Source organism: Cyprinus carpio, chromosome A18, assembly GCF_018340385.1.
Source record: "Cyprinus carpio isolate SPL01 chromosome A18, ASM1834038v1, whole genome shotgun sequence".
Classification (NCBI taxonomy): domain Eukaryota; kingdom Metazoa; phylum Chordata; class Actinopteri; order Cypriniformes; family Cyprinidae; genus Cyprinus; species Cyprinus carpio.
The window spans coordinates 24,383,213-24,410,976 of record NC_056589.1 but is presented as its reverse complement, the minus strand read 5'-3'; the positions used below and the strand labels follow the sequence as shown (position 1 = coordinate 24,410,976).

Sequence of the window (27,764 nt, the reverse complement as noted above, 5' to 3'; positions counted from 1 at the left end):
CGTTCATTTACGTAGCTGTTCTCAGGATTTGGGGATCATGTATGTCCAGCACTGCTATCTGAGTGTGTGTGTGTGGTACAGTTTATAATCTCATTTGGCTCATGACAGTACGATGATCAAAGCAATTTACATCTGTTGCTAAATAAATCTCAGGATAACTACACACATACTTATTAAATAAATAAAAACAGCATTCCTACAAACAAATCCCAGAGATTGTAAAACAACAATCATACACCCTAAAAATAAAAAACACACACAAATCCTTTTGCACAGAAACTGTCATTATTAAATTAAAATTACATAACTGTATATAGTAGAAGTATCTATTAATTCTGTATTAAGTATGCAGTTAATACTTATTTTATGTTGTGTTTGGCATGGACGGAGCATCATGCAAAAGCAGGCATTTTTTGGTTATTGGTTGCATTGTACTATTGAAATACCAGAAGTAACAGATGTCACCCACAATTTATGCCAAAAGAAAGCATCTGATTTTCACATTTTGGCCCCTAATGGCAGTTGCACGTGACTTTCAGATTGGAAGCAGTCATTACCCTCAGCTTTTTTTGCAGATTTTTGGGGAGTATCTTAATTAAGGGGTTGTATAGAGGTATAAACCATTCCACACTCTCAGAAAAAAAAGTTACAAAAGCTGTTACTGTGTCGGTACTCTTTCAAAAGGCACTAATGCGCTTGTTTCTCTGTCTTAGATTCACTGGGTGAGCTCTGAGGAGCAGGTGGGGGATTGTTTAATGCAGGGCAGAGAGAAGGTAAATCTGTTATACATCCTGTACAATATGACACAGTGATATCCTGTTACATGGCTACAGTGTTTATCTTTAAATATGTTAAGAGCATTCTTAAAACTTATTTTCTTTATCTGTTCATCTCTGTCTTTCTCTTTGTCCCTCTCTCACAGCCTGAGTGTGCAAACTACATTAAGTTGGTGCAGCATTATAACAGCACCCACCTGTTAGCATGTGGGACTGGAGCCTTCAACCCAGTGTGTGCCTATATCAGAGTGGGCCGTGGAACAGAGGTAAATCTTATTACATTTTATAATGTATTAAAAAATATACTAAATTCATTATATTTTAAGGATGGTTAGATTTTTATTGGAAAACACTGTTGCTTTTAACATTGAAACCTGCACAATGACATTGGCATGTTATAAAACTGTAGTGTTAGTCACAGTTGTTGACAACAAAGTTTCAGAGATGCCTCAGTGACCGCAGCGAATCTTTTTATTTTATCAGAAACAGACTGAGGTCACGTGTAGGGAGAGTTTGAAAGTGCTACGGTGTTGCCTTCTCTCCTCTTTCTGTGTTATATTCCAGAAAACATGTCTTGAGGAGATCCTGTTTGTCTTCTAAGGAATGTGTCATAGTGATTCACGGTTGAATTGTGTCCAGTGTTGTGCTGTTGTTTGTCACCAGAGACCATACTGGAAACTACCCCTGCAGTCTGCGACTGTCACTCTCACTCTATTCCACACATGCTGGAGTCATGCAGAGAGACTTGCGATAATTGAAACCAGTCAGAGTGGTAACAAGTTAAAGCGCTTAACATCTCAAGACACTAAAACATTGGTTGTGTTCTGAGTTCTGAAATCTTTGATTTGTAAAAAGATCCAGATGCTGTGTGTAACTGTGAGGTTTAGGAGGGCCCTTTGGTTTGGAGGGCTGTCTGATAACATAGTGGCTGGTATTCAGTTCGCTGAAAGTCTGCAGTTTGCAGTTGGAAGGAAAGAAATACTTATGGAATTGTTTTATTATAAGGACTTTTAAAAAGTCTGGTGGTTTAGAGAGGCAGATAATGAAGAATGTGACCTACATCTTTACTGCTGTGTGGAAAAGTTGAAGTTGAAAAGATGTTTTTCATGCTTTGAATGTGGCTAACCTGATAATTTTATTACATCAGTATCAAGCTTTGTTCATTTGTACTTTTGTCTCTTTATTGCTTAGAACTTTGAAGAGTACAGTAAAATAATGGGAATGGAATCTGGACAGAGTGCTGCATGGATTCTAACCTGGATCTCCCATAAGAGCACTAACGCGGCAGCATATCAGTGCAATACTTCATTTGAACTTAAAGCACATATTCAGACCTGTTTTATAGGTTGTCCACAGTAGTGTTAAACAAAAATTAGTACAAAAAAAAAGAAAAGAAATTACAGCTAAATAGAAATAATGAACCCAAAACACAGAAGTACATAACAAAATTAAAAAAATTTACCTGAGAAGTGAAAATATAAAAGCTAATCAAAAATATTAATGAATACTATTATATTATATAAATAATACTACAATAACTCTGGTCAACACATCCTTAATTTATTAAAATATATTTTTTGCTTTTCAAAATTTAAGGCCATAAGCATAGAAAAAAAGTCTTAAATATTTTTGGAGGTTTCAAAATTTGTTTTGATTAAATGAGTTTTGATTTTGATAAAATGAGTATTTGATTTCAGTTTCACACTGCAGAGTTAATGTTACAGATTCAATGCAAAGGTATATTAAATTGCATCAGAACCACCTTAAAATTTTGTACTGACTGGATGTGCAAACCACTGATTAAATTGTGTGATACACAGAGCTGCATTTATGTCTGTAAATGCACCACTTATCATATATAGTGTGTGTACAATAATTGTTGAATTTAGACATTTTTTTAAAAATCCTAATTTATATGTTAAATGTTCACATTCTGACATTTTGCTCATGTAGGTGATGTGGGTTTGAGTCCAGTCTGAAGAGTATCTTGATCACTTGCCTCCCTCTTTCTCTACCTCTCTTCCCAACAACCCTTCTGTCATTCTCTCCACTATCTTTCTAACGAAGAGGCAAAACCCCAACAATAATAATGTAAAAGTGACAAAAAGTAGTTCTGACGGCGCTTTCTTTCTGAAGCAACTTTAACACACTTCAACCGCCTGTGATGAAAGCCTAGTCTCCAGAGAGAGAGTTTGTTGTAGTGTACGACGGGAAGTTTGATAATTTTCACTCTGTTAAAATCTCCAACCAAACATCCAGACAAGCGAAAACAAACATCTCCATCCTCCCAAGAGAGCCCCAGTCAAATTACAGAGCGGCTAATCATAGAGAAGCGAGCTTTATTTGAAGGTACAGGCAAGAAGAAAAGAGCAAAGAGAAGACGTTTATTTGAAGGAAACTGAGAATCTGGATTTTTTTTCCTGTGCTGCATCGTGGCAGGTAGCCTACAGGCTTTCTTTCACTATTTTTTTCCCCACTAATTTTTAATCTTTTGGAGGTTTCAGGATGGAGAATTCCCTTCCCATCTCATTCCCACTTTTATCCCAGCCAGGTTCAGAGATCTCACTCATGGCTGGGAATAGGAAGCACTGGCTCCTTGACCCTCCGGCAGAGGTGAAGGAGAGAGCCACGGGCATTATTGGAGCCATAGGCAGGAGATCAGAGAGGGTTTAATTAGAGGAGACAGGCTTCAGCAGGGTGCCTGATAACTCCTGCACTGAGCTGCAGGCCGCCAGCACACGCCTCAGTCTGGAACAGCTATACCCTAAACACGCGCAGACATTATACGGAAGACTCATACGGAACGCATATGCATCTGTGCACATAAGACATGGGCTTCGCATTCACATGTACACATGGCAACGAAGATGGCTGCACATACCTGCACAGTTATACATGCACCCGGCCCTGGAGTGCTGGGATGACATGTTGCAGATGTAGCTATGATGACAGGAAAGACTGATAAAGCTGCAGAGACACAGAGCAGAACCAGAGTGAGCGAGTGAGAGGAGTGTACACGAACACACACGCATTCCTTCTCTAATAACAGAAATCTAAGCACCATTCCGGCCCTTTGCGCCCATACGCACATCACCTGACACATCACAGCACACCATTCCCTCTCAAGGTCTCCTCTTTCACCAAAACCCAGTGTTTTCTCATGGGCTTTACACATACTTGTATATTAATACACTCACATCATACCTTACTCACATCTTACCGGAATAAACACATAAAACTCAATACAAAAACTGTTCCAAAACATAGTGAGCATCCTAATATATAATATGAAACAGTACAATATAAAACAATATTCTGTATATATAACATGCATGTTGCATGTTAATCACAATTAAACTAAAATGTATTGTAGTTTAAATTTAATATTTGAGCATTTAGCAGACTTTTTTTTATTATTATTAATAAAATATATATATAACATCCAAGTGAAATATATATCACCAACCATGTCAGAAAAAAAATAAATAAAAACCAAAATCACTGAGTTGGAAAAAGGATCACCTCCTTGTGTCAGTATTTTGTTGAACCTGAGCATTTAGAGCAGGGGTCGGCAAGTAATTTTGCAATCGTCCCAACTAACTTAGATGGATAAAATAAAAACTTGTATGTCATGTATTTAAATATATTTGTAACTATACATCTGTATTAATGACATTGCTAAAATATACGTTTTAAGATTTGAAGTGCATGTTCAGTACAATTAAGCACACTTCTTTTTCACAGGGAATGTAATGCAAGATGTTGGATGAGGCAGAAGAAATACTATTAATATAAATGTATTTCTATTGTAAAAAGTATATATTAAAAAAAATCTAATTAATATTGCTTGATAGGTATTTGTGTATGCCCTGTATTTTTGCTTATTAACTGTGCATAATTGCTTATAATTTCATAATTGCTTATTATTTATATCTTTATCAATTTGAGTACATAAAATTGGGCATTTAAGACATTGCTTATTTTTTTCTGTTGTAATGATTACCACAAAATTTTTCTTCTGCGAGAGAGTTTTGAACAGACCTGTTAGACGTCAAGTAATACAGCTCAGAAATAATAATGTATTCATATTACTTAAGTTTAAAAAAAATATGTAAAAAAAAAAAAAAAAAAAAAAAAACTATGCTATATTTTATTAATAATATTTAATACATTATTACACATTAATAATATTGCAAATGATTAATATTGTGTACTTTTTCACCCCTCGGTTTGCTGTTTGCTTGGTTTTGAACCAGCCCTTCACACTAACCCTCAGATTTGGTACTCGGTGGCTGTCAGTTTCAGGTGATCACTCACCTAACATTTCATCCCTCCTGACAATACGCAACATGATCACCAAACCTCGTGCAAATCTGAACCATGTGTCCTTCCACAATGTGTCCATGTGAGTGTGTGAGTTTGAATCATCAGCCGTAAGGTGTGCTGATTATCATGTGAATCTCATACTGTTTCATCACATCTACGGTCCGGATGTTACTTCAGGCACATTCACAACCATGTCTGCTGGCCACAAGAGCTGATGCTATCTGTCTCATGATCACAAGACTGTGTTAAGTAAGATTTGTTCGTTTGCAAAGGACCTTACGGCCCCTCTGCATATACCGGCATGTCAACCACAGCCAACCTTTATGATTTATAATTCTATGTAACAGCACGCTTCATAAAATGAAACTTAAGTTATGGGTTTGGCTAAGGATTTATTTCCATTCCTACTTCGTATGAAGTAATGATCGTAAAAACATTTACTTGTGGAACAAGTAAAAGAACAATCCTAAGACATGAAATGATGGATGGATTGGTTTTACATGTCTGGTGTTTGTTTCTCCAGGATCACACAGTGTGAGAACACATAAATCAAGATTGTGAAAGCCTGTTCTGCGACATGTTGCACAGCTTATACCGTCACCTTCTGGTAAAAGTGAGCTTTGCAATAACGGTAGAGAGCAAGTGATTCTTCAAAGGGCTTTTCATGTGGGGAAGGACTCTCCAATCTCATTTGACCCTCCATTGCTTCACCTGGATGTTATATTTCCCCTGAGACTGCAGGAAATGCAGTGAAGGCCTGTATGTTTTTTGATGAAAATCTTATGTAATAAACACTGATACTGATGTGTTCATACATTATCCTCTATGATACAAGCTGCCCGCAGGCTGATTGATTATTTTCAGTTTTTTTCTTTCTTCTTGATTCATCTTGCTGCAGTGCTAAGAACTAATTCTATTTTGTCTACCCTGCTGAAAATACCAGCTTACACCAGCATGACTTTACATGCTGTTGACCAGCAAAACTACTGCTGGAGCTGCTTGACCAGTATGATCTTTCTGTTGAAGCTGGTTGACCAACTCTCACTGGTTAAGCTTTATAAGAACCTAGAGAGGACGCCAGCATCAGCAGCTCATGCCGGAGATCTCATGCTCAAGCATACAAAAACACCAACGTATGCTTGTGGTGAACAGATGACATTTTCAGTGGGAATAATGTCAAGACAAATATAAGTCAAACATTAATGCTTGGGGGAATAACTTTATTTTTTATTTTTAAATACTTTTCTATACTTTATTTTTTTTTCTGTTAAATAAGCTGAATGATTGATTGATCTACTATTATTATTGTTATTATTGTTGTTGTTGTTATTATTGTTGCTACTTTTACTACTACTTGAAACATCAATAAATCATCCAAATCATGTTTTACTTCAAGTCAAATAATGCTTTTGTAAATATAGTGTATAGTAGTATAGTTAGTAAATATAACTTTATTAGTCTGAGAAGTATTGTGTTCATGAAATGTTCTTAATAAACAGTGTATGTACTGCATGTATGTGTTTATTTATTTGTAGTGTTATTACAAAAACACAATGTATGCTGGTGATGAACAGCGCACAAATGGCATTAAAACGTTTTTTTTTTTTTTTTTTTTTTTTGATGGAATAACTTACATTTTTCTGTTAAATCAGCTGACTGACTGATGTAGTAATATTGTTAAAATTATATTAGTTTTTATTATTATATAGATTATTCAATAAACAACATACTATTGTTATTGTTATTATTAAGTATAATTGTATTACTTTTTATGAAAGGTTTTTGATAAATAAATTGTATTTTATTCAACATAGAACAACTTTAATAATAATAATATTATTAATAAAACGTGTCTTCATAAATAAAATATGTATTTATTTATTGAAATGTGTTATTAGATTTATCTTGTTAAACGTGTGTTTGTGTTCCTGCAGGGAGGAGAGTTCAGGTTGGAGTCTGATCACATAGAGAGTGGCAGAGGAAGATGCCCATTCCATCCCAGCAGCCCTTCAGCATCCACTGTGCACCGTAAGCATTCATCCATTCCTGCAGCTTTCTACAGAAAAACCTCTCCTCCAGTCTACCATCCTTTCATCTATTTAATATCCTCAGTCTTTTCCTCCTTTTGTTTACATCCAAATATCTTTCATCCCATTATATCTTTATTTTTCTGTAGCTTCCCCCTTCTCCTTTTCATCTTGATGTTCAGAATGTGTGTGTTCTTGAGTTTTGAAAGGAAGAGAGAGCATTTTGAGCCCGGGGCCACCGAGCATGAAAGCTCTACATAACACACTTCAGCTCCAATCCTTCAGAGCGTTCATTCACGTGGCAGCAGGAATTAGATTGAAGGGAAATTGAGAGATGAATTTGATGACTTCCTTTTTGAAACCAGCTGCATACTGTTTTCAGCTGATTTATTAATTTAGTCTCGACCAGCCGGCCAAGCATAAGGATCATTCGTAATAAAGAATATTTAGATACTTGATTGATATTGCCTTTTAAATCATTACTTTGTGACTTACTGCAGGATTTATTACACACTCTGGTGAAAGAGAGGCAGTTATTTACAGTGTCAGCAGTGCCACCTAGTGCTATCTCAATATACAGTATGACAAACACAATACCAGAGCTGTTATGCATTACCTAAATGTTCAAGAATGCAACGTTTGTCATTAAATGTCGATATATAACTATTGTTAAATGTCATGTGAAATATGAAATCAAAACACTGCTGAACTGATTTAAGTTAATAGATTGAAACTGAATAAATAAATAACTGCTTAATGTAAATGCTTGACAAAAACACTTCAGCTTTACAGTATTAAATCCAATAAGCATCTCTCTCTCTCTCTCTCTCTCTCTCTCTCTCTCTCTCTCTCTCTCTCCAAATCATGTTTGATTGACAGGTGGGGAGTTGTTTGTTGGCTTGTACACTGATTATTGGGAGAATGATGCCGCTCTATATCGTCTAGGCAACCGCAACTTCATTAGGACTGAAGTGGGTGACAGACAGCAGCTGAATGGTAAGAAAAACTGTTGTACAGCACTTTGTGTTGTAAATAATGCTTCCTGGTGTGTGTTTGTTTTTTTTTTTTTTTAATTGCTTAACCAGCAACACTTCTTCGGTCAACTGGCTTCACCAGAAAGTCATGCTGGTTGACAAGCTTTGAAACTGGAGCTTGCCAACCTACAAACCACACATAATTTGAACTACAGTGAAGCTAGCACATATTTACACCAGGGGTTTTTAAAATAACATGGGCCCCCAAAAATTATTATTTGATTATTAAGTTTGAAATGCATCCATATATTTTCATATATAATTACCCGATTTGTACTGTGAAAAATTTATGTAATGAGTATGTATAAAATATTATTTGGAAATTGTATTACATTGAAAGAAATATTACATTGCATTAAAGTGTTTTTCGACTCCCTATAGTACTGTACTGTTAGCTGTATGTATTTTTTATTTATTTAGGCTATTTAATCAATTTCAATTAGTTATTTGAATATTTATTTATTTGACATATGTTTTATTATTTACAACTAATGTCTCTATAAACATAATTTACATTAAAGCTATTTAAAATGGTAATGCACTTTTTTGTGAGGCCTTTATTTGTTTAAAAATCCTTTTTAATGAAGCAGTGAGGATTTTTTTATGGTTTTTATGTTGACATACTAATCACTTGTCACACTTAATAAAACTAATTTATGCTAAAAGTATAGCTACTGGATATAAAACAATCAGACACTTAAATGTGTGAACATAGAATCAAATAGAGCAATAAAAAAAGATATTCAAGATTGATGTACAGGCCACCCTGCGTGTGGTTTAGAGAGGACTGCGGCATCCTGCTGTGAGCCAGTTTAATGCTTCCCTTTGCTGTATATCTCCTCCTGTAGCTGTACAGGAGATCTGGCCTTCAGCCCAGACCGAAACGACTGAGCCCAGTGAGAGTGATGCTTTTACCATGCGTATCACTGTAGCAAGGCTTGTGGCCTCATTGTAGGTGCAGTTAACACATCAGCGCCAAGCCAAGTGTGACTGAAGATATATTCACAATGGCGTACTACAATGCTACTACTGTTACTATTTTTGCTGTCCTGTATGTATACTGTGAATAGATTGAATAGATAGATGATCTTCAACAATTGCCAGAATGTGCATTTTAGAGCAGATAGTTTTGGCTTTTAAGTTCTGATTGGATGATGCATGAATTAAACTTTTGTATTCATTCTGAAAATAGCCTGAGTGTGTGTAGAGTAGACTGTGTGTCAGACAGATGTTAAGTCTGTGTTAAGATTACAGTGTTGTAGGGATGCAAAATATTAATGCGCATCTCGTCAGTATAGCAGGTTCTATAATCTGTGGTAAATCTCTACATGTGCGTGCTTTCAAGTGGAGCAGCATTTATTAGACAGAGCCATTGTTTACTGACAAGCTGCGCAAAACCACGATCATATTTTGCGAATGTTGTGTGCAGCTTGTCAGTGAACAACAGCTCTGTTTAGTAAATGCTGCTCCACGTGAAAGCAAACACATGTAGAGATTAACTGCTGATTATAGAACCGGCTTTACTGACCTGATGCGCATTAAATATCGTGCCGATATTTATCGTGCATCCCTACAGTGTTGTCTCACACATCTCACATGTGATTCCAACCCCTGCTGTGATGCATTAATCATACAGAGAGACTGAGTGTGAGGTGTTTGACACATACCATCCATCTCTCTAACATCCATTCAGACATAATAAATCACGGTCAAATACCATCACATCCTTAGGTCATCTGCTCGATATCATACGAGTGCATAATGCAGAGCATAGAGCACGACTCCATGGAGACTTTTACATTTTCTGTGTGTGCACTCAGTTGTCTGGGGTTGAGTTCTGTTCTTGTTTTGAATGGTGTTAACTGGTGTTAAGTGTTCTCGCTGCTGACTCATGAAGCGCTGGAGATATAATCCCACTCACATTCACTGCACAAAGCTGTAGCGGCCTTTCGACATGCAGATCACACTGTATAAGATAGTAGATTTATTCATATTAGATTACATAGGGCAAATGCATTTTGCACAATGACAGATGGAGATCAAAACGAGAACAACCTAAAATTTCCTAAATTTCAAGGTCACTGCTTAGTCTTATTTGAAGTTATCCTTTCAGGAGTAGAAGTTCATAATCAAATCACATAAAATAAATTAATTCTAAACTAAAGTACAAAAAAAAAACTTAAAAAAAAAAAAAAAAAAAATATATATATATATATAAAAAATATAAACACTTACAGATGCCTCCAAGTTATTGGTGTTAATCTGGCACCTGGTGGTAATTTCCTTAACTATATGACAGACCCTATTTAACTGGCAGCAGTCCTCTAATTTTTGAGATTGCGAGATGGCGGGTCGATCTAAGCTGACTGAAAACCTGCAACAGGAGGTGGTCCAGATAAAAGCCAAAGGGATGACCCTTTCAGCTATTCCAAGAGAAGTTGGTCATTCCAAATTTGTGATTTCTAGAATATTGCAGCTTTACAATGACACTAATTTATTCAGGTCTCCCAAAAAGGCTAGTCGTCCACGTAAGACAAATGCACGAGAGGACGGGATAATGAGGAGACTCTCATTGAAGAATCGGTTCAACGCTGCAGCTGGAATTGCTCGCCAATTCAGTGCTAAACAATGTATGGATCTTTCTCAGCAAGTTTAAGAGAAGTCGGACTGAAAACGCACTCTGCAGTGATGAAGTCTCTCACCAGCAGAAAGAATCAAAAGGCTAGGCTCACCTTTGCTGAGGAGCATGTTTAATAAACAGCATTTATTTGAGATATAAATCCTTTTAAGGAATATAAATGTCTTTAATGTCACTTTTGACCAATTTAATGCATCCTTGCTGAATAAATGTTTTGTAAATGGTAGTGTATAAATATTAAGAAGCAACTAACAGTTTTCAACACTGATAGTAAGAATCATTATTTACAATTGAGCACCAAAAATAATTGATAAATTGATAGTTTTCACAAATATTAAGCAGTGTTATAGCTGTAATAATAAATGCTTTATTTCAAAATATTTACAGTATTTTTTGATTAAATAAATTGAACCTTGGTGAGCATAAGAAGCTTCTTTCAGAAACATAAAAAAAAAAAACTGTTACCAGTATATACAAGTGTGTATTTCTGTGTAATTCTAAACGTATGTTTTTGTATTTATTTTTTCTTCTAGAGCCCAAGTTTGTGGGTTCAGCAGTGATCCCTGACAATGACGATCCTGCTGATGATAAGGTCTACTACTTCTTCACTGAACGAGTGGCCAACACGGAGGGTGGAAAAAAAGCAGTTTACACCAGAGTGGCCAGAGTCTGTGCGGTACTGCACATAAATACCAAAAACTATTTTTAAATCAAATTAGGCTTGTTGTTTTTTTTGGTTTTTTTTCATTTAAAAGCATGACTTTTTTTAATGCTCAGAGAAAGCATTCACTTAGCTTTCCTCTTTATCTTGGTAGCATCCTGTCAGCTTATGCAGGGAGTCTAGACTCATTGAAAAGTTTATTTATTTATTTATTTTTTTAACCAGTTTTTTTCCAGAAATGCCAATGACGTCAACACTGATTGTGTGGTTACATCATGGCTATCCAGTGACGTCAAAAGCAACAGACAGGGAAACTACAGTATAAGCAGCTTCTTGCAAAACATTATAATGTAATGAAATGCTTGCAAAAAAATATTATTAAACTTTTTTTAAATGGTTTTCAATGAAGAACGATGCTTGTGGTGCAAATTTTGCTCCATAACAGCGTTGACCAGCAGGGGATTCATTTCTGAAGCTAACCAGCCAAGCGCTGGCCAATTACTTTTTGTCTATGTCAAAATCTTTTGCTGCAAGACAGTACCACCCATAGGTCAGGTGAAATTAAGTGTCTTTTTATCTCTTCCCGCTGTCAGAATGACCAAGGTGGTCAGAGGATGCTGGTAAACAGATGGAGCTCTTTCCTGAAGACTCGTTTGATCTGCTCAGTGGCTGGATCCAACGGGATTGACACACACTTTGATGAGCTCGGTAGGGGACATACTACTTTCTGTCTTCCTCTCCAGTGGTCTTTTTCATGCCTGTCTGAAACCATGAAAGTATTTCACCTTTTACTTCATCATGGGATTGGGATTTTTGCCAATAATTGCGATTTCTAAAAATAATGCAAGGTATGGGATGAAACCTAATTTGTTTACTTTCACTCCACTTGAAAACTTTGTAGCTTGTTTATTATATGGAGAACATATTACACTGGTAATTCAGTACTAGGACTAAAATTGTGTTTTTGATGTGTGCTGTAAATATTTTGAGCATGTCAGACTTGTCTTGTTCTGTAGTGCGAGGGATTGTGTGTGATATTAGCCCATAAAGTTTACACACATACATAATTTAATTATGATTGCACTTACACATAAAAATAAAATTGCATTTACATTTATGCATTTGGCACACCCTTTTATCCAAAGCTACATACATTGCATTCAAGGTTTCCAGTTCTTGCTTTCCCTGGGAATCAAATCCATGATCTTGACATTGCTAGTGCCTTGCTCTGCTGTTTGAGCTGCTGTAAAATAAACCATAAAGAGTCTGTCATTTGGTTAGCTCTGACATAATTTTGATGCAATACCGTAATATTGCTTACTATATAGAGAAGATAGTAAGCAATTTTTGATTTAGCTTGTGTTGGTAATATCCAGAGGAAGTACCAGTTTTCCATCCAAAATTGCAAATTTAACTTGTGCGCAAAATTGGAATATCACACAAAACATTTGCGAACAAGCACTGTTTCCAACCAACAAGTAAAAGAGTACAAAATCACTTCCTGATAAATTGGCACTATACATCACTAAGGAAAGTAGGAGAATCTACTGAATAAAACAGTTTTCATATATAATAAATTACTTGCACCTCAAAACGAGAAAACAAAACCCAATGAATGCGGTTATTGCTTTCGGAGGTGGATGCTGCTGTTTGGGAATGCAGTCGTTTAACAGTTCTGGGAGGCAATTATACAGAAATACTTTGACAAACTTTGCTCTGACATTTCCGAATGACCATAACAACATTTCAGATGCTGTGGAATGAGATTGGTCCGCTGGTTAGTCGGATTTACCTCAAATCGCAAAATCACATGACTTTTTTTGATGGGCTTGGAGGAATTTATTCGCAAAATGCATTTCCATCTCCCATTTTTCACATTAACCCTTTTCGCACTAGTCAAAAACCACCTCAAGCGAGCGAATTAAGGCATTTTTATTTGAAATTCAGCATTTCCATCGCTCGATTCTGATTTGATACTTCAAAATTCGCTTAAAAGCAGGGTGATGGAAACCCAGCTACAGTCATGCTCTGAGCTGTATCTGGAATCCATCAATGTAGGGATGCTTGACTGAAATGGCCACAATAGCACAAAAAAAGAAAAGAAAAACTGCAGTTTTAACTTCAGATGAGCAGTTTCTTCCAGCTCAGTGATTCTATTCATCAGATGCCTCAGAGCAAAACTGCTGTTAAGTCAGTTTTTGCTTTTCATATTTTCATAGAGATTTCATCAGGTATACATTCATCCATCTGTCCATCCAGATGAATTTGTAATAGATCTCCATGTCTTCACAGTTTAAGCCAGCTGTGTGAGTTGAAAATCCAAATCTGTTTCACCAGCTGTGCTGTTTAGCCATCACCAAACTTTGTAATCTTGGAGGATCTTTTTGATGGGCCCTTTGACTTTCAGATGAAAGCTCATTTGTTTCTGCACTGACATCTTATTAAACGCCTCATCTGTTCCCAAGATGTAAAGTGCAAGACGGAACTGTTTTTTTGGCGTTATCATTTTTGTAAAATTATTCCTTTATATTTTACAAAATTGTATATTAATATAAAATTGAAATTCATTATCTTAAATAAATGTAAAGAAACCTTTATATTTATGTATTTAGCAGACGATTTTATCCAAAGTAACTTGCACTGCATTCAAGGTACATATTTTATCAGTTCTTGTTTTCCCTAGAATTGAACCCATGACCTTTGTGTTTCTAGCGTCATGCTCTACTTTGAGTTACAGGAAAGCAGTGTTATCTTATTAGTCTTTGATTTTAAAATAAAATGGAATGTAAAAAATAAATAAATTTGAATCCTTGAAGTCAGACTTTTCCAAATTGATATTCACAAATCCCTGGTGTTTTGTGTGTGAGTTGATGTAAGATCTAATAATTACAATTTTGGAAAATAGTTTATATTTTTTATAGGTGCATGTGACTTTCTTCTTTCAGATGAATCCAGTCGATGTTATATAAAAAATTGTCTTTGATCTTTCAAGCTCTATCATTGCAGTCAGCGAGTGTTGCATTGCTTCAGTCCAAAAGAAGTTAAATAAAAAGGGCCCATCCATAAAAAAGTGTCTCACATGCCTCCTATAGTGAATCAATGCGTTTTTGTAAGAAAAATATACATATTCAAAACGTAATAATCACTTTTAATCTAGCTTGTGCCAACAGTTGTACACAGAAGCAGTTCCGGGAGCATGACGTATGAGGTCAGTGTTGCGCATGTGCCAGTGAGTCTTGTGAAAAACCAACCTTTGTTAACAAGAGCAAAGGAAACGAAGTTTCCTTACTTTAGCAAAGGAAAACCAGTCTCCTCTTGGGTTATATCGAAATCCTCTGACATTCTTCTTTACAAATCCTCTTTTTGTACTTCTAATTCTTGACCGTTGTGTTGTTTTGATCTCTCCACTGCGTTTCTGCGTGCGTCACTTCTGAGCGGTGCATGCACAAACCTGACCTCATCTTTTCCCCGGAACTGCTTTGTTTACAACAGTGAGTGCAAGCTAGATTCAAGTGATTATTACGTTTTGAATATGGATATTTTTTCTTACAAAAAAGCATCAGTTCTCTACAGGAGGTCTTTGTTCACCCCCCGGACCTGTGTGAGACACTTTTTTTTTTTATGGATGGGCACTATTTATTTTTTATGGATGGGCACTTTTTATTTAACTTCTTTTGGACTGAAGCAATGCAACACCGCTTAAGAGATCAAAGACTATTTTTTTATATAAGTCTGACTGGATTTGTCCGAAAGAAAAAAGTCATATACACCTAGGATGCCTCGGGGGTGAGTAAAATGCAGCCTAATTTTCATTTTTGGGTGAACTAACCCTTGCAGGACTACCTCAAGTAAATATTTTATAGGTCAAAGAATTTCAGCTGACAAAAAAGTTGGGAATATCTGCTCTGGGAAATAGGTTTAAAATTCTGGTACACCTGGATTAATGTCCCTGCCTAACAACCAATCCCTAACCTTTACTCTAAATCAGAGGGCACTGACTGATTATTAATAATGTTGTACCAGGCCTAACAAAGTATGTTGATCCAGCAACATACTGTAAAATCATGCTTGGCACAATTTCATATTGATTTGATGACGATACATTTTTGTGTGTATCTGTGTCATTTCAGAGGATGTGTTCGTGCTACGGAAGAAAGATGAGAAAAATCCAGAGATCTTTGGTCTGTTTAGCACCACTAGGTGGGTGAAGTCACATGTGTCACTGAACAGAGCAATATATACTTTTATATTCTCTGTTTATTTTGATTGACAGCTGCCTGGACGCTCATCTGCACCTGTTTTTTCACTCAGTGCCGTGTTTAAAGGATACGCAGTGTGCATGTATAACATGGAAGACATCCGTGCAGCATTTAATGGGCCTTTTGCACACCGGGAACGGACTGACCATCACTGGAAAGTGTACGATGGCAGGGTCCCCTTCCCGCGACCTGGATCAGTGAGTAATATTTGCTTGTATGTTGGGTCCATCAGTCACTTTGTGTCGTCATTTTGTTATATCAGAAATCCAGGTGTACAAAATGTCACGCCGTGTTGCGTAAACACCTCTGACACAGTGTCGTTTGGAGGCCCACTTGAGTGAATGTTGATTTTTGGATCTTAGTTCTTCAGACACACAGAATCTCTCTCATGGCAGACGAGTCTATTTTCAGCATGACTGTGCACATCACTATTCTCCTTGAGCATGTCATGCCAATTCTTTAACGTTAATGCCTGAAACCGAGCACTTACGGAGTTACTGTGAAATCGAGGTGTTTAAACTGCCGTGGTCTGAATTATAATCATATCTGATTATTGTCCTTCTCTGGCTATTCATCTCCAGCTGAAAAAAAAAAAAAAAAAAAAAGAGTAAGATTGGTTTCCAATAGTTAGTAATGACCTGTAACTCACAGTCATTTTCTCTGGTGTGTTGTGTCTCGTCTCATTTTGAAGAATCAGGGTATATCCGTTGTTCACATCTCAGAATATGTCTCAATTCTTCAATTTCCATGTGTGGTTATTCTTGGGAAAAGAATATGAAAAAAAGTATGTCTCTGACAGCTGACCTTTTAAAAGACAGTTTGGTAGCTTTAGTCATGAACCACATGATTTCTGATTAGTCTCTTGTTCTAAAAGGTTATAGCAGCGAGAAGCAAGGATATTCTCAGATCAGGAGCAACAAAATGAAAGATCTGAAAGTCTTTGGTTACTTGGCGAACTCTGTTCAAACTGTATTCATATTTACTGTTTTTTCTCTCCCACAGTGTGCCAGTAAGATAAATGGAGGCCAGTTTTCCAGTTCAAAGGAGTATCCAGATGAGGTTCTGCGTTTTGTGCGTTCCCATCCCCTCATGTTCCAGGCGGTGCAGCCCGTTCACAGGCGGCCCATTCTGCTGGACACTGAAGGAGGACATAAACTCACACAGCTGGCGGTGGACCGAGTGGAAGCTGAGGATGGACACTACAATGTTCTCTTCATAGGGACTGGTACTCAATTTTAGGATCTATGTTGTCTTGTCCACCCTGATTTGCAGAGTCATATAGGCTTTATGTGATGATTTTTGCTTTTGTCATGCTAAATATTTGCAGCAGCTTGTTTTTTGTAACAATAACAATAAACTATTTTCTAGGCCAACTATAGACTATTGCATTTCTAGAAAACGGACATTATTTAGCAGATATACATTACTGTTTGGGGTTTGTATGATTATTATTTTTTTTAAAGAAATTAATACTTTTATTAATCAAGAATGCATTTAATTAATCAAAAGTGACAGTTAAGACATAATTTTATAAAGGTTCCTATTTTAAATGAATAAATTCTGTTGAACTTTGTTCTTCAAAGAATCCTGAGAAAAATGTATCATGGTTTCCACAAAAATACAAAGCAGCACAACTGTTCAACAATAATTAATAATAGAATATTGAAAAGATAATAGTTAGAAACGTTACTTCAGCATCTTATCTTAAATTGGCATATTAGAATGATTTCTTAAGGATCATGTGACACTGAAAACTGGAGTAATGCATGCATTGCATCACAGGTATAAATTACATTCTAAAATATATTAAAATAGAAAACGGTTACTTTATTATATTGTGCTAATTTTTCACAATATTACACTCTTTAATGTATTGATGATCACATAAATGCATCCTTGGTGAGCATAAGAGACTTCTTTCAAGAACATTACAAACATTACATAAAAAGTATATAAAACGTATTTTATCAGTGCATAATTCAGGTCATCTTTCTCTTTAACTCAGATGATTCTGTAGTATTAAAAATGATTACGATCTACAACAAAGAAGCCAACACAGTTGAAGAAGTACTTCTGGAGGAATTGCAGGTTTTCAAGGTCATCAGAAGTCCTTTGGGTGACTTTTTATCTTTATATTAAAACCATTTCATTTCCAACAATCTTTACACTAAACACTTTTTTCTCATTCCAGGTCCCTGTTCCTATTACAGAGATCCTCATCTCTACTAAACGAGTAAGTCTTGGTCAGTTAGTCCTCACAGACACCTGGAGATGGTGGTATTGAGTAAACTTTTCATGCATGGGTGATCGCCTTAATACCTCTGGCAAATTCAGCATTTATAACAAGTCAGATGCTTCATAGTTAATTATTAATTCTTGCAGTCAATAGTAAATATTATGAATCAGATATGAGCATCTTTTGTTCTGTTATCACTGCAATATATTGAATTATTTAGAATGCACACAAATAATGGGCAATTCAGTAGAATGGTTTTGTCTGCGTCATTATGCTAACGTGATGATTTGGACATAATGCCATTCATCACCTGTAACAAAGCGGCTGACAGCAGTGTTTGTGTCTCCATAGCAACAGCTGTACGTGGGCTCTGAGCTGGGTGTAACACAGATCCGTGTGCACCAGTGTGGGCTATACGGTTCAGCCTGCGCCGACTGCTGCCTGGCCAGAGACCCCTACTGTGCATGGGACGGGTTGACATGTTCCCGGTACTATCCTGCTGGGCTGTATACAAAAAGGTACCAACAATTTCATATGATATATAGTAAATGTACAGCTTATATTTAGTCAAGTCATATTTATTTGTATAGCACTTTTCATGGTACATACTGTATTGTTCCAAAGCAGCTTTACAGAAAATAAAGCATTAAAGAGATGGTTCCCCCAAAAATATCAATTATTTACAATTGTCACCCTCGAATTGTTCCACACACACACACACACACACACACACACACACACACACACACACACACACACACACACACACACACACACATATATGTATGTATAATTTAAATTAATCAATTAGATTAAATCACTCTTAAAACAGTCAGTCTCGTTACATAAAGATGAATAGTGAGTTCTTGATTGTTTAGGTTTATGTAGATTCTAATATTTTCCAAGGGCAATATTTTCCTTTAAACCTCTTATAGTAGGAGTCATTACATCATATGCCTCTTAACATTTAAAGCTCTGTGAATATCAGTCTTGGACTGGTAGTGCATACAGTATACTGACAGTACTGAGATGGTAGATTGATTTTATAATAAGAAAACTGAGGCATCTTGACATTTGGAAAGGATTATGTACTTTATTTATTATTTTTATTACATTTATGCATTTACTGTAGCAGATGCTTTAAGCGATTTACAGTGCATTCAGGCTAACATTTTTTACCTAACATGTGTTCCCTGGGAATCAAACCCACAACCTTTTGCACTGCTAACGCAATACTCTACCACTGAGCCACAGGAACACTTATTATGCAATTATGTCTTGCATTGCAAAATTAGGCTATTAATGCATTTACAGTCTTACAGTTTTAGCTTATGTGTATGTGCACCATAATCTCGTTCACTTTCCAACCCAGAGATTCCATTAGTGAGCTCAGTGAACTTGGAAAGTGTGTGTTTTTGTGAGAGCTCTTTTGATGTTTCACTTAGCCGCAGGAAAGCGTGTGCGCTTGTGTGATCGGAGTGTATCGGAGCGAAGGCAGAGTGGGAGTGTTTCCCTAATCCCCACTCAAAGACCTGTCAGCTGTCTCAGTGTGGTCATCAGTTTGAGCTTGTTAGCGATTGATGCTAACACCTCTCGCCCATATTAATACCCATCACAAGCTCACTTTGTATGCAAAGCCAGACAAGTTATGCACAATCGGCACCAAATGCCTGTCAGAGTTATTACTCAAAGAGTACAGACAGTGAACTTCTGTTACCTCCTTGTGTTGTTACACACCTTGGGCGGCAGGATGATATTATGACAACTGCAGGCAGACAGGTGGGCTGTGTCTGGATTATATCAATGCCTCATTTTTCTCTGTTATTCTTTAGGCGCTTCCGACGGCAAGACATCCGCCATGGCAATGCGGTTCAGCAGTGCAACGGGCTTCAGCTTAGCGGTATGTTCTGGCAATTTAAAGGGTTAGTTCGTCATTAATTGAACTCACCCTCATGTCGTTCCAAACCCGTATGTTCTGGCAAGATCTTGATCAATGGAGAGGATCCATTGATTCTTAAAGAAAGTTAGTCTTCACCCATGTGAATATTAAAATACATATGTCCATTAAAAAACTCGACCAGCATTGTCTCATGCGTTCACAGCACTGCGTTCCAAACCCGTAAGGACTACTTTGAAGATCGTTTTTAACGGTTCGCACCTTTCCACAAATGGACGTGGCTGACAGTAACCTCTCTGAATCAAAATAAACCGTACATTTACTCAAACAAGACTGAACTGATTCTGCTGTGAAGAGAGAACTGAAGATGAACACCGAGCCGAGCCAGATAACGAACGAAAGATTGACTCGTTCTCTCGGACTAAATCTAAAATATCTTAAACTGTGTTCCGAAGATGAACGGAGGTCTTACGGGTTTGGCACGACATGAGGGTGAGTCATTAATGACATAATTTTAATATTTGGGTGAACTAACCCTTTAAGTCTTAGAAGCTTTATAGGGAAAAATGTGGCGGATGAGATCTGTGAAAGTTGAAGAGGTCAGAGTACAGTTAATGAGAGTCTATGGCTCTTTATGCGCAGATGGTGCTTTTACTTTAACTGACAGACATCACAGTATATTACAATAGAGCGATTCCAAAGCGGCCTTTATTCTGGAAGTATTTCCCCCATTCTTTTTCTCCATAGGGCATTGCAGCTTGAATCATGAATCAAATCCACATCCAATTGAATCATGAATCAAATCTACATCCAACATAATCTCTGAAATGAAACATCACAACATTCGATTTGAAGCTATTTATATATAATATAGAATTATTTTTATGTATTTATATACATATATATATATATATATATATATATATATATATATATATATATATATATATATATATATATTCAGCAGTACATTAAATAGACAAAACACTTTTAAATATTTATAGAGCATTTCTGTTTCAAAGATTTCTTTCACTTCCACAACTGTACAATTGAGCTCCATTGCAAAACATATTATAAAAATCTCTATCCCTTGAATACTGAGAGTGTCTGTTCACAAGATGCTGGAGTATTCAGATTGTGTGTGTAGATACCTGCCATGAGCAAAATTTATGGATTTCTTGCAGGTGAGACACTGTTTACTGAGAGCAATTAAAACTGAAAACACAATGTGAACAGTTGACACAAGTTTGAATTCTGTTGCATCAATGTATTGGACCATGCTGTTCAGTTTGTGGGTGTGTGGGTGTGTTACAGAAGAACGAAGCATCTCAGAAAAGCTTGTATATGGTGTGGAGAACAATAGCACCCTACTGGAGTGCAGACCACGATCACTGCAGGCATCTGTAACATGGTACATTCAACATGGTGTGGACATGGAGGAGGTACAAACGCATGCATCTAGAACATACAGACTTTTATTGTTTTAAATGAAATCTATTTTTATATATTATATTATATTATATTATATTATATTATATTATATTATATTAATTTTATATCATATTATAAAAATTTATTCCACCATAAAACAAACCTAAAATTGTATTGTATTATTAAACTAACCTAACCTGTATTTATTTTTATAATTATAGAAGGAGAAAAAATGATAAATTAATTTATTATAAAATAATTTTTCCTCCATAATATATAATTGTATAATTACATTACATTACATAATAGTTACCTGATCCCTAACCCTGAGATCTTTTTAAAAATTGTATGTTTACGTGTGTGTGTGTGTATTATTCCATAATCATAAAAATGAAAACACATTAAGATTTATTTTCATCATATTTAATCAAATAATGTGCAGAGTTTACTTGGATAATGTAGAGCTCTTCTCACATGGTCAGGCTCAGAAATGATTTCATCACAAGCAATGGTCTGAACCCCTGCTGAGAGAAGGCTGTAAAATATAGATTAAAGCTTCATTGTACTATTATGACCACAGGGAGGCTGGGTAATATAGCCCCCAGTAACTCAGTTCATCTCAAATAGAAAAGAATAATGTCACTCTGACCATCTCTGTGCTCCAAGACATCTCTCTGGTGATGGTAAATTAGACTTTAAATAATGGCACATGTATTAGTAATATTAGCTAAGGAGAGCATCACTATTACAGTTGCTTTAACTTGAGGTTAGGGATTAGAACAGACTCCCAAAAGTATTATATTTTCACATATAATGCATAATTATACCTCAAGTCATGTGGGTTAAAGGGAAGAGTACTGTTACTTTTCTAAGTGATCAGAATTACAATTTTTCACTTGGTGAATGATAGAAATGATAAACAGTGTTGGGGAAAGTTACTTTTGAAAGTGATGCATTACAATGTTGTGTCACTCCATAAAAAAACTAATTGTGTTACTTTTTGCGTTAGAAAAATAACGCATTACATTACTTTCATGTTAATTTTTGTCACCTGGGCTGGAATTGCTTACTTGTTTTTGATAACAGAAAACCCAAAGGTTGCATTTTTGACAACTGTAAAGGTCCTTTCACTCCACAAGTGAAATGAATAAGCCTGGCTGAAGGATGTGTCTCTGCACCAACAGGAGAGGTGTCAGTGAATAAATGGGAAAACAAAGTTACTTGCTTTACTTATTTAAAAAAGTAAAAAAAAAATTTGTTAATAGTGTTAAAATGAATGCATTACTTTACTAGATACTTGAAAAAAGTAATCTAGTAAACCCAACACTGCATATGCTTATATCGAAGGAGGCATACGAGACTTGGAAGTGGATTTTTTTTTGAGCAAGCCAGAACACTCTAGCATCCTAGCAAGCTAAGTACCCAAATTTGATAATGTCCTTTGCATGTTGTTTCTCTCCTTCCCTTCCTCAGGTGAAAGGCGATGATCGTGTGATTCAAAGCCCCCACGGCCTGTTGCTCCTTAAAATAGCAAAGGGAGACGCAGGAGTCTACGTGTGCCAGTCCACAGAGCATGGCTTTGTCCAGACGGTGGTGCGTGTCACTTTGGAGGTGCTGGATGAGAGCAAAGTGGAGGGTTTGTTGCATAAAGGGGAGGAAGGTGATTCTGCACACAGACCTCCACCCTGCCCCTTCCCCAGCTTGCCCTCTGCTCCATCCTCCTCAAAGCTCTGGTACAAGGATTTCATGCAGCTGATCGGCTACAACAACTTCCAGCGGGTGGAGCAGTACTGTGAGAAGGTGTGGTGCGTGTCTGACAGGAAGAGGAAGAAACTCAAGGGAATGGCAACCAAATGGCAATACACACCTGGGGCAGAGCAGCAGGGGAGAGCACGGGCGCCTCGACAAACACACGGACAGTAACAACTGTCAGATGAGAGAACGAAACATTTCAACTCATTCTCAGTGCAGATGATCGTATACAGAAATTTTTATTATAAACAAAAAAAAAAGAAATACGTCATGTCATTAAACCAATTCTTTAGAGTATTACCGTTTGATCCTTTGATCCGAAAGCAATCTATAGTCAATATGCCAGATATTTAAAGGTGCACCAAGTCATTTTTTCATAGTCTTCATAGATGTGTGAAAGCACAGTGAAACCATTTACATTATGCAATGACACAAATATACTACATCGCTGTATCATTAATTTTTTCTGATGATTTGCACACTCAATCAAAATTTTTTTGTTTTTTTAAAGAAATAAAAACTTTTATTCAGCATGGACACATTAGATTTATTAAAAAGTGACAGTTAAGACTTTTTTGTTACAAAAAAAAACAACAAACAATTTTGAAAAAAACAATCACAACAACCACAAACACAATATTGAGCAGCACAACTGTTTAATAACACTGATAATAAGAAAAGTGTTTCTTAAGCACCAAATCTGTGTATTAAAAACAAATAATAATAATACATTTCCGAAGGATCATGTGACACTAAAGACTGGAGTAATGGCTGAATAAATTACATTTTAGAATATATTAAAATAGAAAACAGTTATTTTACATTGTTAATTAAATTTAGTATTAAACTGTTAGTAGTTTGGTCAAATAATTTAGAGGATTAAAAATAAGTATTGCATTATGGAAACTAGACTTTAAAGTGGTGAACTGTATGTTACACATTTTAGAAAATATAATGCGTCACCTGGCTATTCCAAGCATACAGAAAATGAGTACAATTTACATTTAGCATGCCTGCCACAAAAGTAGGAAGAGGAGTATGGTATCATGCAATTCCAGACATATTTAATTATAATTACTTGGTGTACCTTTAAAATAGAAAGGAAGGAAGAAATGTGTAATCGATCTGAGTATTTATACAGGCCTCTTGTGTAACATTTGTCTTACAAAGAAAATACTAAAGTTGCTTCTACGGGAACATGCAGTGCAACCTGACTGACTGGGCCATTAAAAGACAAGGGGTTCAAAGACCCTCTCAGGATGTGAAAGGCAACGTTTCCTCTTGGACTGCTCTGAATAATGACTAATGGTGGAGTCCAGCTGTCCTCTTGTCAGCGATGTGAGATTTCCTATGAATAACTTTTCCACTGTTGACAATTCAAGAGTTCCATTCAACTGAGGAAAACATTCCCATTTCCATTTCTGTGAACAGTTACTTGGCTTCAAAAACCCTCCTGAGAGAACTTACGCACACACTGAGTATATTTATCTTTATTTTCATTATTTTATAAATTATTCAAGTTGGTGTAAGATTTGCTATTGTTTTTGTAGTGGTTTTAGATGTTCTAATAGTTTTAACTGGACATGAAATACTGCATTTCAGTTGTGTATATAGGTTGATCGTAATGCATTTCTAGTGGTCACACCTTCAAAAACCTTTTTTTTGGTGAGTGTTTTAGGAGATGCAATAGTATTTTTGCTGTGAACAGCTAAATTAGAACCAAATTATCACAATATTTCAGTGAGGTCAACAGTTTTGCTATGTATTATGATGTTTTAAAGTGTGTTAAATCTTTTAATTGCTATTTGTTGTATAATAAATACTATAAATCCACACAGGGTTGAGGTTTAGCTGGTTAGCGTGGCCCTGTTAACCCCTGCACCATTGACCAGCTGTTGCTAAGATGCTAATGGACAACTTTTTCCGGGTATCACTGACCTCCTTGTAATATACAGTACACTGCTGTTCAAAAGTTTGGGGTTGGTAAGATTTTTTTTTTTTTTCTTTAATGTTGAAAGAATTCCTAAGCTGCATTTATTGGATCAAAAATACAGTAAAACAGTAATATTGCAAAAAAATATAAAATTATTTTATTTTTTTTCTGTTTGAATGCATTTTAAAGTAATTTGTTCTTAGGATGGCAAAGCATCATTGCTCATGTCTTCAGTGTCACATGATCCTTCAGAAATCATTCTAATATGTTGATTTGCTGCTCAAGAAACATTTCCTATTATTACCATTGTTGAAAACAGTTGTGCTGCTTCATATTTTTATGGAATCTGTGAATTCAAAATCTTTGATGAGTAAAAAGTTCAAAAGAACAGCATTTATTTGAAATAGAAATCTTTTGTAACATCATTAATGCCTTTATCGTCACTTTACTGTCACTTGTGTGTCCTTTCGGAATAAAATGATTCATTACTTTCCAAAACAAAAATCTTACTGACCTCAAACTTCTGATTTGTGTATTATGTCAGTTATATTATATAATGTTTTTGTTTGATATGAAACAGGCCCTATATCTTATGTCTTGCTGAAACCCAGCTTTGGAGTTCAGGGTGAGAATGATGGGAAGAACCATATTGTTTTTGACATGATGGATGGATGTGGTTTGTATTCATGGAGGTCCATAACATGTCGTATTAATATTCAGAGTCTGGTCCTCCCGTCCTTGCTGTCTGTGACTTTCCACCACAGCCATTCTTCTCCTGCTCTTTCTTCTTCTCTCTGCTCATTGCAGATGGGCCTCTTAATTATCAATATGTACGCCGCCCTGCAATGGAAATAATGTGTTTCATTTATGAGCGAGACAGTCACCCGAGTGTGTCGCTGATAACGCCTCACCATAAACACGCGGCAGACCCTGTGCTGAGGATTCATTATAATGAAGATTGCTTCCACAGTGCCTCGTTTTTTTTTTTTTTTATCACATTTAAAACATTCCAACATAACACTGAGTTCAAGAACCTTTTGCCCGTATTTGAATTCTTTATTTAATGTTTTATTTCACTGAAATGACTGATATTGGTGTGTATCAGTCAGTGCTAAACCATTTTGTTATATTTGTTATCAGTTCTTCTATATCTAGCCAAAATCCAAAATAGAAATGCAATGAGTGGAGAAAATGTATAATTCATTTTAAGCAGTAGTTCACCCAACATGTAATTTTAAATTTTTCTCACCCTCATGAATTAACCATCTTAAATAGAACTTTCTTATAGTCTTTCTTTTCCAGGCAGTTACATTGTATGAGGGTTACAAGATTAGAAGTAGTGTTGTTTTATTTTAAACTATTTATCAATTTATTTATTAGCCTTTATTTTTATATTTTAATTGTAAAGTTTTAATAACATGCTTTTGTAATTTTTTTTTTTTTTTTTTTTTTTTTTTACATCAATATAGATTTAAAATCATTTTAGTTTTAGTAATTTTAATACTTAATTTGAAAAATATTGTTCAATTAGTTGCCAAGGCAACATTTCTGATTTTCTTTTGAGTTTTTCATCTACTATTTATATTAGCCTTATTTAAATACTGGAAAATAGTTTTTATTAGTTTCAGTTCAGCAAAACTACCCCCCCCCCACCATTTGCAAACTGATGGTCAGTTTGTATTTGAGTCTTTAAACAGCAATTAAAATTGGAAATATAAAGGAGACGCCAAAGCTGAAAGTTATCTATGAATCATTTCCTGAAGATACATAGAAGTTCTTCTTTTCCTGCTGAGCATTTCTTTTCATTCCGTTGGTGTAGATTTAGGCTAATTTTAGGCTCTTGAAAGGAAATCGAGTCACAGTCTCATAAGCAGGGATGTTTGCTCGGTTTCATTTAGAGCAAGTTTTATTGAACTCACAGCCGGCTTCCTGTCTTTAGCTTTACTCACCTCGCCCACAGACTTCTTTTTATAAAGTATTCCTGAAAAAGTGTGTGATCGTGGTATGCTTGCAGATGAAAGTCTTCCGTTGACAGTGCAAAAGTGTTTTGTGGAGGTGTCTTATCTCGTCTTAACACCGTTATCCTCCTAATATTCAGCATAGTCACCAAACGCCTTTCATTTTAGCTTGTGATCTTTTACTCTTTACCTGTGATTGCAAAGAGTGATGAAGCCTTTTAAAGGCAACATGAATTGCTGTTTTAATCCCATTTTGCTTCTGTAATTTGATGTATTTTTCAGGATGTTCATGAGAGCGAAGCTTGATTTTATCCATCAGAAATTGATTGAATCGTAAAAAGTGGGCCTGGAATACCTTAATAGAGACAGAACAAATCTGAGTTTAAAGCAATGCTTAAATAGCTTTAGCACAGATGAATCTGCAGCAACATGCATTAATAAAGTAAATATGGTTTTTATTTTGTGTTGAAGTTAAAGGAATAATTCACCCTGAAAAATGAAAACCCCATAGTCATTTACTCATAGTCATGTTGTTACAAACCTGTATGATTGTTTCTTCCATGGAAGAAGTTGTTTAGCAGAATGTGCACGGTGTTGTTTTCCATGAATGTAATCATGAATGGATAAAAAAAAGATACTTAAGACTTTCAATTGCGAGATATTTACTCAGAATTCTGAGTTTACATCAGTTTATATCTCGTAATTCTTTTTTCTCAGAATTGCAAGAAAAAAAAGTCAGAATTGTAAGTTCAAATGTCACAGTTACTTTTTTTATTCTGTGTTTTTTAACAGGCATCCATAGTATTCAAACTTTTGAAGTCATATAAACCATAATA

The 27,764-nt window shown here is 35.8% G+C and overlaps 1 protein-coding gene across 2 annotated transcripts in view; it reads left to right on the top strand.

The window, feature by feature from the left end:
* The window catches only part of LOC109090234 (semaphorin-3E-like), a 56,764-nt gene extending 33,235 nt beyond the window's left edge, over positions 1-23,529 (top strand). For both annotated transcript variants that reach the window (XM_042775567.1, XM_042775566.1), the window contains exons 3-17: positions 714-773; positions 923-1,042; positions 7,037-7,130; positions 8,009-8,125; positions 11,335-11,477; positions 12,056-12,170; positions 15,593-15,662; positions 15,774-15,918; positions 16,724-16,946; positions 17,727-17,818; positions 17,913-17,954; positions 18,309-18,475; positions 19,790-19,857; positions 21,169-21,296; positions 22,759-23,529. In XM_042775567.1, the coding sequence (XP_042631501.1) occupies positions 714-773; positions 923-1,042; positions 7,037-7,130; positions 8,009-8,125; positions 11,335-11,477; positions 12,056-12,170; positions 15,593-15,662; positions 15,774-15,918; positions 16,724-16,946; positions 17,727-17,818; positions 17,913-17,954; positions 18,309-18,475; positions 19,790-19,857; positions 21,169-21,296; positions 22,759-23,208 (2,034 nt within the window). In that variant the 3' untranslated portion in view covers positions 23,209-23,529. The remainder of the gene's footprint in view (positions 1-713; positions 774-922; positions 1,043-7,036; positions 7,131-8,008; positions 8,126-11,334; positions 11,478-12,055; positions 12,171-15,592; positions 15,663-15,773; positions 15,919-16,723; positions 16,947-17,726; positions 17,819-17,912; positions 17,955-18,308; positions 18,476-19,789; positions 19,858-21,168; positions 21,297-22,758) is intronic.
* The last annotated feature ends 4,235 nt before the right edge of the window (positions 23,530-27,764 follow it).